The 15371-nt window shown below is 33.1% G+C and overlaps 1 protein-coding gene across 5 annotated transcripts in view; it reads right to left on the minus strand.

Annotated features, from left to right (window-relative positions):
• Nucleotides 1–602: 602 nt before the first annotated feature.
• The window catches only part of LOC145678343 (very long-chain-fatty-acid--CoA ligase bubblegum-like), a 140798-nt gene continuing 126029 nt past the window's right edge, over nt 603–15371 (minus strand). For 2 of the 5 annotated variants that reach the window (XM_081748378.1, XM_081748379.1), the window contains exons 13-15: nt 14919–15044; nt 9809–9929; nt 605–980 (exon numbers count right to left, since the gene is read on the minus strand). In XM_081748378.1, the coding sequence (XP_081604504.1) occupies nt 832–980; nt 9809–9929; nt 14919–15044 (396 nt within the window). In that variant the 3' untranslated portion in view covers nt 605–831. Of the gene's footprint in view, nt 981–9808; nt 9930–14918; nt 15045–15371 lie in introns of all 5 variants that reach the window. The other 3 variants (XM_081748381.1, XM_081748380.1, XM_081748377.1) reach the window with 3 other exon arrangements.

Raw genomic sequence — 15371 nt, forward strand, 5'->3', positions numbered from 1 at the left:
TGATAAGCAGGGATTGTACTGTGGAGAAGTATAAGATGTTAAAAGATGATGGAATGGCGGGAGATTGTCGTAAGACTATGAATGAAGGCAATGATTCATAAGCTGATTGCCTTCAGCTGTTCCAGATTTGATATTTTCAGTTTATTTCAACCATTTTCTAACTTATATGATCAGTATTATTTATCTAACTTCTCATATGCAGTATGTAGTAAAATAATACATTATACACACAACGAGTAACAATGTCTTTGATTTGTGGCACTCATTGAGCAACATGCTCCAAATAATAGAGATAAATCTTAAAATGGAGTTTTGCTGTGCAGTTGATGCATGGGAAAAAAATGTATGTTTCAGTGCCCACATCGTTACCAACTGACGTTGTCGGCTCGAAATGTAAATTTTGTTAATCTATTCAAGAGTTTGCGAAACCAGCCAAAGTACTGGATCTGACCTAATGCAGTTATAACAGTAAGGACTACAATTACTTCTGTGGCTGACTGTAGAAGTACTGTATATACTTATACATGTACCGTACATAGAGTATTAACCAGTATGTAAAGAATATTTGCTGGACTTTTTTTTTCGTGATCAATCATTTTCAGTGGCCATAGTGTCCCTCGGTGTAGAATACCTGAAATCATCTTATCATCATGTTCTAAAACATGCACGATTATTCTGATATATATTATTACTCTTAGGTCAAAAATAAAAATATTTTAAATTTAGACAAACATATTTATGTTGCTTTCGATACATATAGTTAAGAAAACATTCATTTATACATTAACTGAGCGATATCATATTTATGTTTGTTCATGTTCTTCCTTTCATTCAAAATACTTCCAATTCAGTTGTCATATCAGCATCAGTTTCAGTTATACTCTTGTAAAGCTCCTCTACTATGATCGAAAAATTTTCAGCAACTGCTTCACGGTTTATCTTTGTGCATAAATTATCATCACCAGCAGTATCTTTCGCTTCTGAAGAAAGGAAACAAGACATAAAATTAGTATTATGAATTAAAGTGCATTGATCTTTGAATTTGGCTGTAATAGGAAAGCATTTACATATACTTATCACAGATACTTGAGTTGAGAGCGTTTCTTTTCAAGAGAAAAATAAATGCCATGGTTCCTCAACTCTAGAAGTGAATATATATATATATATATACATGGTCAGGGTGTCTACTGACCTGGAAAACCTGGAAATAGCCTGGAATTGGACGAGGAACCTGGAAGTTTTAAAATTGTTTTTAAAATATTGTTTTTTGGATTGGTATGGAATAAGTATATTTTTGTAAAATGCAAGAAAGTTATATACTACAGCATAAGTTAAAAGCCAATAATAACTTATTCAGTGGAGACGTAGTTGAGAAAGACAGACAGACGTGAGCAGAGTGCAGGCAATGAATGTTTTTGGAAAGTATGTTGAGGGTACAAGAAGAGATTTTGTTTGTTTGGTATGGTCGTTGTGAATAACAGTGACAACAAAAAGAGCTAAATTAGTCCCCGATGATGAGAGTAAGGTAATTGAAAAAGTTAAATTTCATGATCTATTAAGTTTGTGTCTTACACTGAGGGGATACTGGCATACAAGCCAGAAGCTTTCTCTGTAGTTGCTGCTTATTTGCATAGTATGAGTCAAGCTTATTTGCTGCTTTGTGAAGACATTGGTTTACATGTTTCTGTAGCAAGAGTAGTAGACAGGTCTGAAACAACATTCCACTTATACTCCTGTACCGAAGCTTTTTAACAGAAGTCCAAGCCCGCGGATGTCGCAGTGAACTCCATTCCCGGTGGCCGAAAGGTGTATCACCGGAAAAAAAAGTAAAATTGCCCACATCTTAACGGAATCACTTTTTGTATTTAGGTTAACATTTTACTAGTCTTGCAATAAATCCTGTTACACACTAGCAATTAACATTTTATTTTTCAGTCATAAAATGGGGAAAAGTAAAACTAAATTCCAGAACTCGTGGAAAGGCCAGTGGAAATGGGTTATTAGGTCCAACGATTTTGACATTTCAAATATGGGAGCTGGATCACTGAAATCTCATGAAAAAGGAAAGAAACATCAAATAGCTGTTAAAGCTGTTAATGCACAATGTTCGATCGTAAAGTTCTCAAGCAATGTTAACAAGGAGCCTTCCTGTACAAAAAATTCTACAGCGTCTTCCAGTTCAGTGACTGGCACATCATCTACTCCAGTCGTTCAGGAGAAAAATGAAAGCTTAGCAAAAACTAGTGGTGTAATAAAGAGTTATGTTATCAAAGATCAAGTGACGAAAGCAAAAATAATCTGGACATTACACAAAGTTACAAGTCATGCATCGGCGAGAAGCCAAGCGAGTGCAACGGATTTGTTTCCTTTAATGTTTCCTGAGTGTGAAGTCCCTAAAAATATGCAGTTATACAAAGACAAAATAGGTTATGTCATCACTTTTGGATTGGGCCCATATTTCCAACAGACGCTGTCCTACCCCACTGCCCGTAATGCCGGTCACGCAAGCGCTGGTTCCGATGTCCAGGTCTGCAGCCCCGAAAACATCCTTACCGTTGACAGACGTGTGACATTACATCAGACTGGGGGTGGCAGTTGTTGCGCAACGGTGATTTTCTGTTCGACGCCCTCTGTTTGCAATTGCTGGAAATAGGAACATCAAACACGGCCCATAGATCGCCACCGGATTGTTCTCCGGAAAGAAGTTTATCTTGAGTCCATCGGATGGTGGACGACCGAGATATTAGTTTTGGAAGTCATGTACGACTCATCAGAATTGACAATACAGCTTGTCAGTAAACAAAATGTATCAAAAGTTTTATCAGAGGCGTGTATTAACGAATAAGAATGGATTACGAAATTATTGCTGAAAATAAAACGTATTAGCAGACATTACAAAGAAATATGACACGAAATCATATTTGACACATGTATTACATAGAAGAATTTGACACATAAATACAAGACAAGCCATCATAGTAAATTATATCAGAAAGTACAAGATAAATATTATATATATATATATATATGTATCTAATGTAATTACAGATAAACATACTGGTACAGTCCCAGGTAAGCAAGATCAGTTGGTAATCTATTAAGCAAAAGTTTAATAGTCAGTGGAACTAAAATTATCATAACCAAAGACGCTGTCTTAGCTTATAATATGGACATTGTCTCATCAAATTATTTAATCGCTATTTATTTATTTATTTATTTATTTATTTATAAATGCGTAGTTACCTTTTATTTATTTATTTATTTATTTATTCTTCTTATGTATATATATATATATCTCCTTCATATATTTCTTCTTTAATTACTTATTGTATATAATCCATTTCCTTAGCATTCCATAACAACTCATCAATATCTTGTTGCTTTATTTGTTATTCATTTCGTAGTATTTTTATTTTATCTTTTAGATAGCAATTAATTATGCATGTTGTAGATGATGAGACTCCATATGGTTATTTACTGTTGTTTCTCTTATTTTAAAATACGGCAATTATATTTAGTTCCATCGCTTTGAAAATACATTAGTAATATCATATTAGTAATGAATTATGTATATCTATCTAAATTGCTGTATCATCCTGGGATACTGAATATGATATTGAATGAAAACATGTTTTGTCGAACGAACTGTTGATTTAGTTGTTAGGCCTAAAACTGAGAATTCCAGTTAGTCTTATTATTTCATTAAATTTAGTACAGATTCATTTTGGGGAAAGATTATGTATTCAGGAGGCTTCCCCTCCTGGACAAGATTAAACTGCTTAGCTAAACATCATTTTGTAATGTTCCCCTTCAAATAGCTTTAAATATAATATGTATGAACAAAAATACAAGTTACCGGTGGTTTTGCTTCGTAGCTATAATTCCATTTTTGGTACTCACAAAGTCCATCAAATTTCCATCTAACTTGAATTTAATAATTTTTTTTTTTTTTTTGGAATTATATTTCTCCTTCCAATAAGAAAACCACAGAATGTACGAAGTTACTTAAAAATTGACGTTTCACTAAGAAGACTCAAACTTTATACATTACAAAACCATTTTTTTATACGTATATATTTAAATTTTAACTTGCTTTTCTCTTTTTCGTATTCAGGTGCAGAATTTATACACATATCACCTAATGTTTGAAAACACTATTATAACTAGAAAACAAATTAGAAGTTCATTCCTATAAACTGGATTAATATTACAACAAAACTTGAAACAACTAAAACATGAAAGTAAATAAATAAAATAAACTTAAATATCAACATAAATATGAAATCGTACTGACATAACAACTGTGCAGATTTATAATGATGATGACAACTGTACAGGTTCACTTTAGTGGAGCAGTACAACGCTACTTCGTGAACTACAAAATTGTGATTTTTTGCAGTATCGTTCGACGAAAGCCTAAACACCATCTGACAGAAAAATCAAATGGACTTAGTAGTTCGTTTCTGGCACAGTGACGAAAATAAAGTTTTAACACGTTATTTAACATCAGTATTCCTCGGACATGCTACTGCCCAGGATTTGTTAAGTGCATTTATAAATATTTTCAAGGACAAGGGTATCAATTTTTCTAAGTTACTTCAGGTTTCTCTGGATGGCCCCAACGTTAATTTGAAATTTCTGAGTGATTTGAAGGCCTATCTGAGTGAAGAAAATGGTGAATGTCCACAGCTTTTGGAGAAAGGAACGTGCTCTTTACATATTGTTAATGGGGCTTTTAAGACTGCGCATACCAAAGCTGGTTGGAATGTGACAGAGTTTTTGAGAGCGTTGTACTATTTATTCAAGGGCTTCCCTTCAAGAAGAGCAGATTTCATGGCAGCATCTTGGACAGCAGTTTTCCCTCTTAAATTTTGTTCTATTAGGTGGGTGGAGAATTCTAAAGTTATCAACCGTGCCATAACTATGATTCCTGCCTTAAAAGTTTATGTTGATGCAGTGAAAACAAAACCTCCTGAAACATCAAACTTCTCTAAAGTAAAAGTCCACATCTCTGATGTACTGTTGCCTGCTAGATTAGGGTTCCTTCAGTCCGTATCTGTAGAACTAGAAGAATTCCTCACTAAGTACCAGACAGACAGTCCATTACTACCGTTTCTATGGAATGACTTAAACACGTTGATTCGTAGTTTGTTAAGCCGCTTCGTGAAAGATGATGTTTTAAAAGTAGCTAAAACTTAAAAAAAAAAAAAACTGACCTCAATAGATGTTTTTGATAAGGACATCTTAAAACCACTTAATCTAGTTGATGTTGAATTTTCTGCGGTTACATCGCTTAAAGGAGTGAAGGATGTTGATATATTGAACTTTAAGAAAGAATGCAGAAGATTCTTGCAAGAACTGTGTAAAAAACTTACGCTAAAATGTCCTTTAAAATACAGTGTAACAAAAGCCGCAAATTGCTTGTCTCCAGAAACTATGACCAACGAAAAAAACCCTTCGTGAATCACGTATCACACTCGCCCTGGAGACATTTATCGAGAAGGGGCAAATAACGCCTGTAAATGCTGATATGGTGAAACGGAAATATTTAAAATTTTGTTCAGACCAAGACACAGCACGAAAACTGTCAAATTTCAGTTACAAAAATGACAGATTGGACATTTTTCTCCATGATCTGTTAAGTAAAGAAGGTGTCTCCAAAGCGTTTAAAACATTCATGCATAAGATATGTGTACTTTTCCATAGCAGCGCAGCAGTGGAAAGGAGTTTCTCCATTAACAAAGAGTACATTGTTGAAAATCTCCAAGACGAGTGCTTGATTGTCCAGAGAAGTGTGTTGGATGCCGTGCGTGTTGCTGGTGACATACGTAATATGAATATCACAAAGAGTATGTGAGGAATGCATCAAGCAGAAGAAATGAATATCTGAAAGACCGCGGCGGTGAAAAAGAAGACAGAGCAGCTCGAGAAAAGAAAGATATTAAGAAGAAAATAAAAGAATTGGAATTAAAGAAGAAAAGAATACTAACTGACGCCGAAGCAAAAGTAGATGCATTGGAAAAACAGGCGAAAAAGTTAAAAAGGATGTTGAACTCTAGAAGTTAAATGTCAAAAACTGTTCACTGTGAAAGTTGTTTTCTATATTTGTTCATATAATGTGCGTGGTTCCATAACATTTTCAGTTCTTTAAACTTTCATGTTACAATACATTTTTAAATAAAATATAACTGATAGCCAGTCCCCATCCAAGAAGAATGTGCAGTAACGTTTAACAATATGGACTACTTTGCGTTAAGAATTTGTATTATATATGATGATTTTCTTTTTACTTCTAAACTAATACTAGTTTGACAAAAATGGCGGGAAAATAGCTTACTCACCGCTAAGTCCTACCAGTACTTATCATAAAATAACACAAGAGTACTTTAAAGGGGAGTGCTTGTAGTAAAATACTTTTGTGGTATTTTATCCCATAACTTGGCGGTAAGTAAGCTATTTTCCCGCCATTTTTTCATTGTTTATTAACACTCACGTGCTGCTACTATAATATTAGTTTATTTGAAGTAATGTTTTTGACGGAAATTTACTATTATACAGGGTGAACCTTAACTAAACCGACACACTTCGGAAGGTGATTCCCCAGCCCGAAACAAGAAAAAAAAAATCCTCTAACTTTTCCTCACAGTACATAGTTTTGGAGCTACAAGGTGCCGAAAGTGTGAAAAAATGAACTTCCGAGGCCTATATTTCCAAACCTATCCAACGTAGAGAGTGCAGCTTAATATATCTTTAGGGAAATCTTATCTGCTCTGAATATATGATTTCCTTTGTGAGATTTTAAGCAGCACTCTCTACTTTGGATAATTTTGGAAATATAGTCGTCGGAAGTTCATTGTTCCACACTTTCGGCACCTTTTAGCTCGGAAACTATGCGCCCTGGATAAGAGTTAAGGGGGATTTTTTTTTTTTTTTTTTCTTGTTTGGGTGCCGAGAATCATTTTCCGAAGTTTGTCACCCCTGTATAGTATTCCTACATTAGGATATTTAAAGCTACTGCACATTTTTCTCAACCGGCCTTCTGGTAGGATATATTTTAATTAAACATTTTCTTGAGTAAAATGTTTTGAGAACCTACATTTCAATCAGTTTTTTTCTTTTCATCTTGTCACTTAAAGAAACTATCACTTGCCGTATGCATTCTATAATTAAAACCAGTTTTTGTTAAGAACTATATAAAATTGCATTAACTTATACGTGTTACAATAAATGTCACTCTACTGAATAGACCTGGAAAAAAGGAAAAATAAACCTTGAAAACCTTGATAAAACCTGGAATTTGAAAATAAACATTTAGTAGACACCCTGATGGTACGAAATTACAGCGCTTTATTTATTTATTATTTTGAAAGTTACAAGGATGTTTCAAGATAATGGTCCACGCTGTACATATAGTCATAATTAAAATCTGGTGATATACTGTATATAAATGGTCATTCGACGATTTCCTTCTTTCTCTAGTTGATTTGTTTTATTATTTGTTCGTTCTATCGTCTCAGTACAAAGTCTCAATTGAAGAAGGAACACTGCACAGAAACAGTTTATCTAGTTCCAATGTTCAAGTGTCTCCTGCTATTTGGTTGAGACAGCCTATGGTATTGACAGCTACAGTAGAAGATGAGTATTGTAATGTAAAAAGTTACTGGAACATTACACTAAAAGGGGAGGGGGTCAAAAATCGGCTTTTAAAATATGTTTGTATATAGGAAAAAATCTAGACACGAAAGGAGACGAATCGGAGAGTATGGCTAAGTTTAAGTTGAAATAAAATAATTTGCTAGGAAAAGGGCATAGAACCTTCTTCAGGGGCGGACCTGGGGCCGGACAACTGGCCGGAACGCCACAGTCAGGGAGGCGCCAAAACGAGCCTCAAAAAGTAAATTTTATAACGTGTTTTCTACTGACTTTTGGTTTATATTCTTGTAAAGTAGCGTCAATTACATCATCACCACCATGGAAGAAGAGAGTTTCATAGTACTAGGGGGGAGGGGCTGTATCAACAAATAGAGACATGGCATGTAAAAGAAATAGTGGAGGGAGACTTCGTATTGTTTATAGCTTGAGTTACAATTATGACCACGGAAAACCAAACGTCAATTTGAATGTGAGGCCCGTGATGAGCGCATTGCGGATCCCAAAATTTCTTTCAAAAGTAGCTTCTATTTGCATGTTTTGGATCAAGCCATAAGCTCACTAGAAGAACGGTCTTCTCATCTAAACCACCATCATGACCTATTTGGGTTTTTATACAGGATCAGAAATGAAGACAAGGACTCCCTGATGAAGATATGTGCTGACGTTCAGCTGGCTTTAACAGATAAAGATATTGAGGGTTTCCAACTTCAACAGAAACTGTTGGTTTTATTTTCCCTACTACCAGATGAAAATGCTAAAAGCTTCCTAAAAGTTATTTGAGATCTACCATGTGCCAGGAGCGCCTCATGGGACTCGCTATGATGCTGATTGAGTTCGACATTCTTCAAAACATTGACATAGATGTCATTGTCAGAGATTTTGCAGACAAAGAAGCTCGGAAGGTTATATTGTAATTGTTGTGAAGGTGCTGAAAACAATGTATTTAAAACTGTTTAATTTGTTGCTAATTTTCAGTAAGTGAAATTTAACTTTTTATTTTTATTAATTTTTGTTATGCTATTAATCCTAATTATCACGTTTGAAGCCAAAGGTTACAAAATTAGGAAAACAATTTATATAAATTATTCTAGATTTTAAGGTACTGTTTTTATGGAAGGAAAAGATATGGACGGTTTCTCATAAAGTTCCCTAAATTGACTTTGATATGGTTTACATACTTTCCAAACTTACGAAAGTTAGAGGATTTCTAATGTTACTTGATAAAACCTGTTATTAAACTTTAGTCTTGTAAGAGTGTTCAGTTTTTGTACAAATTCATGAGATTTGCTTTTATGAATGCTATGGACTTCAACTACTAGGACCTACATAAAAAGGGTTATCTATATTGCTGTGCGTAAAACACGTTCAACATACGTGAAATGTATTTATTGGTATTTCACGTTATTAGATTAGATTGTTACATAGTTGGATATATGTTAGAATGACTCCTGATGTTATTGATATAACAAAACAATTTACAATACAGCAGTAAACATGTCACTATAAGTAGTAGCCTATTCAATAAATGCTGTTCGATATTGTTTTGTTTATACATATCGATAAATAAATAAATAATAATAATAATAATAATAATGTAATTGATATCATATGTATATTTTTAAGTATTAAATATACCATGTATTTGAATATTAATTTTTCTTTTAAAAATTGGGTTTAATATATCAAAATCACTGTAATAAAATGTAAAATATAGGCTAGGACTAGGGAGGGGGACGCAAAAAAGTCACTTTGCCCGGGTGAAAATTTTGCCTTGGTCTGTCCCTGACCTTCTTCAACAATAACTGGAAAGTTTATTAAAAATGCAAACATAAGATATTGCAATACAACAAACATGTAGCACAAGTGGTGTATTATCAGAGTCATTTTGATAGTTTTCCTTGTCGTTGAAGAAGATTCTACTCTGTTTTTTCTGTACAACATTAAACTTACTTAAATTTAAACCTGACTTACACATCGAAAACCTCTCGTTTTGTCTACATTTCTATGACAAGATTTTCCTGGAATATTTCGAAACTTTCTAGAGCCCAACACTCATTCTCTATTGTAGTTATCAATACAATTACACGTTTGTGTCAAGGGTAGGACAATTTTTAACGTGGACTGGATAAAGCATTTGGCACTATGAAATTCTTACCCAATTCTCCATATCTTGCTGATAACTCTCTTGGAAGAATGGCGAATTTCCGTATAAGTTGAGTACTGGACATAGCGTGTAAATTTACTTGATGTAACCCTTCTTTGACTGCTCTTAGTACCTGAAAAGAAAAAGAAAATGTAAGGTTTTAAAAAGATACATGTGTAATTTGCAATAAAACTACTCCCAAGAACTTTTATTTTCTTTCTTGCAAATTTAGTTTCAATATCATTTTATACGTACCTAATTAAAATTAAAGGTAAACAGTCAAATGGAATTTTAAATTTCATTATATATATATAAGAAACTTACGTATGAAAAAGTATATAAGACGTACTAAAAATGTATACCCATTTAAAGAAAGAAATCTGTATTAAAATATTAATACCAAAAATATATTAATATCAAAAAAAGCGAATACTAACTTCCCAGCAAGAATTCCAGTGAGAACTTCGTGTATCGTTGCTCAAGTAGTAGTTTGTCGGATGGTGCTGGTCACAACGGCCACCAGTCTGAACAACTTACGCAATTTTAAAATGTAAATATGACTTTATATATGACTATAATGTAGTCAGTTTATCTGATGAATCAATAGCGAAAACGTAGTAAAAATGCGTACTATATGTGCGTAAGGGAAAAGCAGTAGCAGTTTCTAATATAAATCTTTATGAAACTATTAAAATTGCGCCAACTTTCATTCTCATATTCTTTGCATTGTTCTAGTACAAATAGATGCTTCGTCCAGCGTATATCCTTAATGAGGTTAGTTCAAAGATATTCTACCAAGCGAAGGAGCGCATCCTATACTTTATCTCTGCTTTTATCCTAGTGTCTGCAGACTTCGTTTTCAAGTAATTAAATAATTGTAACACCTTCCTAAAATGTTATTTTAAATATCGGCAAATATATAAAAATCTCAAAGAAACTTTATTTAGATTGACTAAAAATTTATAACACATTGTACGTAAAGGCGCATCACACCATAACGATCATTTACATAGTTTTTAATCATCTTTTTTTAAAAAACACATTATCTTCTTCTTGTCGATTTCCTATTTTGCCATTAACCCTTTTCTATCTATCTATTAAAATGCTACAGTAGCAATTAAAAGCGCCTGAGCTCCAACCTATAACTTTAGCATTCAAATCTTTCATTTACGGTTATGTGTGATATCACGTTTAACAAAGACAAACATTTTAAGTATTTGTACTTTAAATAGTCTAAATTAGTTAACTACATCTTTTTCATGCATGTGAATTGTGCTTCCATCTTCCGAGTTCTATATGTTGAGGACATTTATATGTTTGTGGTCAATCCTTTCGACAATGAGATCTCGGAAACTACAGGCTCTAGAAAGATGACGTTTTCACTGATCGATTGGATATTTTGCGTAGATTGTCCAGTTCTAATTGAATATTTAAAAAACATGGCCATTATTTCTTATTACATTCTTTAGGGTATACTGGAAGCGTTGAAATTAAAAAAAAAAAAAACTAAAGCATCATATTCTATCCGTTATACATTCCAACGCCACATTGTTGTATATGGGGGTTGTATATGTCTCAGGCGTTCGTTTCATGGCCAAATAATAATGAAAAAGGAAGGATAACCATTTCTCGAGTCTAAGATAAAGCTTTATTTTTTTGAGTATTTTGCCCAATGAACACCATATATAACTGACATTATAAATAATTGTATATGTAATGTATTTGTTTATTACATACTGCATGCAAGAAGAAAGAAAACACTGGTTATGCATGAATTAGAAACTCCAATCGGAAGTAGGCTCAAATCTTTCAAGCGGTGCGAGATATTGAGAAAAAATAATCGAAAAAACCTCCCCTTTATGATACCCCTTGCCGTTTTTTTTTTTTTTTTTTTTTTTTTTTTTTTTTTTTTTTTTTTTTTTTTATCAAGACGTCTTTTACTTGTGTCTGTAAAGGGACATGTACATATGTTGTAAGGAATGAGAAGGATATTTCTTCTCATATGCGAATAATGCGCTGTGCAGGTTCAGCTAGTATCCGTAATGAAAGACATAATTTATTGAACTTACACTGTATTATCTCATAATAATCTTATACTTACCAGTATCCATCTACCCTATGTTCAGTTTCGGCAAAGTGAAAAACTCAGTTTGCCTCTGAGGCAACAATAAATAGCTTCTGGTGTGGGAGACCCGGGTTTAATTCCCGGCGGGAGCTCATATGGTTCGGTCCTTCATACAAATCATCGATATATTGATAGTATAACAGATATAGGGTGTATAGACATAAACATTATACTGGGAATTCATAGATATATAAAATAATATATATGACGATATGTCCTTGGATCCGTACTTACTAAAAATGCAGCATTGATGGGAAACGGAATCAAGGTGCTCTACATTCCTCCATAGAATAATGTACACATTCCTCGTTTAATTTATATGCCCTTACGTTCCGTTCGAACACAGACTGCTGAACTGGAAACGTTGCTTCTTCATTTAACATTGGGCACCTTACCAGTGTGGAGACCAAACAACTTTTATAATTGACAAAATACACTATTTTAGGTTGAAAATCACATATTTCCAACAACTCTCCATTTTCCATTGTCTATTCTTACACATAACGGAGACAGCCTACAGTCCTGGACTTTTGACATACGCGGTATATACAGGGCGGACCATTTGTCTTGATACTTCCTTGTAACTTTTAAATTAATGGACAAAAAAGCTTAAATTTCATACTATGCAAATGTCGCCGGGGGACATGGTTTGATATCACAAGATCAACAGTGTTACCCACTCGACATAAAATTGTATTTTTTCAAATGGGTCAGGTTGTTACATATTAAAGTAACAAGTTAAACGAAAACTTATAATGTTACATTTGTTATTCAGTATGCAAACTAAGGACGCTATAGCATCATAAACATCCAAATTTTGTGTCCTCTACGGCAGTAATAACGCAAATGAGACACATGAGGTGATGCACATCCAAAGTACTTTAGTGTACAACACTATGATCATGATATGACAGAGTTTTGAATGAATACGAACGAAGTTATAAGGGATTGAAACTTCGACTTTTTTCAAAAGCCTTTATTTAGAAAACCTGCTTAGATAAGTATCTCATCCAGTTGCATAGATGGTTTTCAATAGCTGTGAAGATCATAATGCATAAACTATGTATATAATTTGTTGTGGTATTTATCTAAATACTTTTTCAAAATAAATTCCTTTTGAGAAAAAGTCAAATTTTCAATTTCTTCTGACTTTGCTTCTACTTGTTTTAAACGCGTCATATGATACCTAGTATTTGACATTAAGGTACTTTGGATGTACATTATTCCGTCCGTCTCACATGCGATATTACTTCTGTAAAATCCTCCAACATTTGGTTGTTTTTCAATGTTTGTGATACTGTAGCATCCTAAGTTTGCAACACTGAATGTGGTATTGTAAATTTCCGTTTTACATGTAGATTATAAACGTAATATTTTGAAAGAATTATTGTAGTGTCATTTGAAAGAATACAACTTTATGTTAAGCTGGCAACACTGATAACCTCGTGATGTTGCAGAGCATGTCAAACAATGTCTTCTTGCCGGTGTTTACATAGTACGAAATTTCAGTGTTTTTTGTCCGTCAGTTTAAAATTTATAAGGACGTATTAAGATAAATGGCCCACCCTATATATTACGATAAACCATATCACGACGACTTATTTGCTGTGGTAATGAAACCTGTAAAGCCAAAATCTGCCGTGTTACAATGATAAAGTGCAACTTCAGCTGATCTCGACCACCTTACGACAGGAGGAATCAATTTTAAAAATCGTTATACAGATTCAATCTGTATGTATATAAAATTTTCTCCAATATTTTCATATGCCATATAAAGTCTAAAGAAGGTAATAACGTATTTCCAAAACTGTAATACACATTAATAATAATAAGAGTTTACTTTCATCAGGTCATTTTTATTTAAGTTATAATTTGTTCCAAAGCTAGAATGAACAACAATATTAAAATAGAATTATGTTTAAAATCTTGTGAGGAACATGTTACAGTTTTCTTTTATTGTAATGTGAATGTTGAGATTTATTCTTATACTGTGTATTTTAGTACAGAACCTACGTAATACGTTCCTTTCTAGAGCCATGATTACTTTAGAAGCACTAGAGTTTAGCTATTGCTTATCAAGTGCTTTGTGAATGAAACAAATTGCAAATGTTTTGTATGTATATTTCCCAGCAAGGTTCATGAATCCTATAATTCTTTGCTCAAAAACATCAGAATGAATGGACCAATCTGTTCACAGTTTGCTTTATGTTAAAGACCATATTCATTTTGGGTTTAAGAACTTGTAGTCACGTCGTTCTACGCATTTTAAGTTACTTAATTGGCAAAATAAATTGTGTAGGGAATTATCAGATCTTGCTGGTGATTCAAATATTCTTTAGTTTCCTATGGTGGAAACAGCTAATGTAAAATACATGTAACTGTGAAAATATTTTATAATGTGCAGGTAGTTCATTCTAGATTTTTATAGTAATACAAATAAGCTTAGTTTAAGTTAGAAACCCATATATTTTCCAATGAGTCTAAAGAATGATTTCGAAATTTGCATAATATGCTGATAATAATATATTTATAATCACATTAGCTCTTAAACGATAAACTATGTAACATTATATGCGACAAATAGATGAAATAACTGATTTTTAAACACGAAATCCATTCCTGGAATTTTGATTAATTTCATTACGAACATATACTTAGCAACATTTCATAATGGAATAAATATATTGCTCATACGTCAGGATCAGGATTAAATAAAGTTAAATTATTCATAAGTTAATCAAAATTTATTTTTTGCAATAACTTAAATTTTATTTTTTTGCTTTGACAGAAGAGCTAGAGATTTAAGTATTTTGCATACTTCTTCTGACTCTTGTTTACTTGTCTAGTGTGATTTAATATAGTCAATAACACCCACAAAATCAGATAGAATTTAAAAGTAAAAATGAATAAATAGAAACAATTAGACTTTAAATTTTTTATGCGCTAATTCTTCGTTTCTTTCTGAACTATTGAACACTGTTCTATTGTCCTACTTACCATTGGGTCTGGACCAAAGACCACGTCGTAAACTGTCCTTGCTAAGCTTCCTTGTTCCCTGCACCAAGCTTTTACACTTGGATGAAGTTCATTAGAGGGCTCATTTGTTTCACGATCAAATTTAGTCTGCAAGATAGTGTAGATATATATTAAAAGTGTAGTAAAATTAAATATGCACTTAACATTTCATTTCAGAGCAGTAATAATGAAGGTTGAAAAAATCAAATTACCAATTATCAACTTTTTTACTTTTCCAAAGCTTTAACGTCCTTTCTTTTCGGCCTCCTTGAACGCCGTCTTCACAGGCTTCGAACGTTTAGTTCCTGGAACCTTCTTCCTATTTTAGTAAAAACTTTAGGGTATGTAATAGTTCATTACGGTTTCTTTTCCAATATTGCAGTTGGAATCACTGAGATATATATGTATTGTAGTACCATCATTGTAGCTGCTCCA

Source organism: Thermobia domestica, chromosome 2 (genome assembly GCF_964235325.1).
Source record: "Thermobia domestica chromosome 2, izTheDome1.hap1.1, whole genome shotgun sequence".
In the NCBI taxonomy this organism is placed as follows: Eukaryota; Metazoa; Arthropoda; class Insecta; order Zygentoma; family Lepismatidae; genus Thermobia; species Thermobia domestica.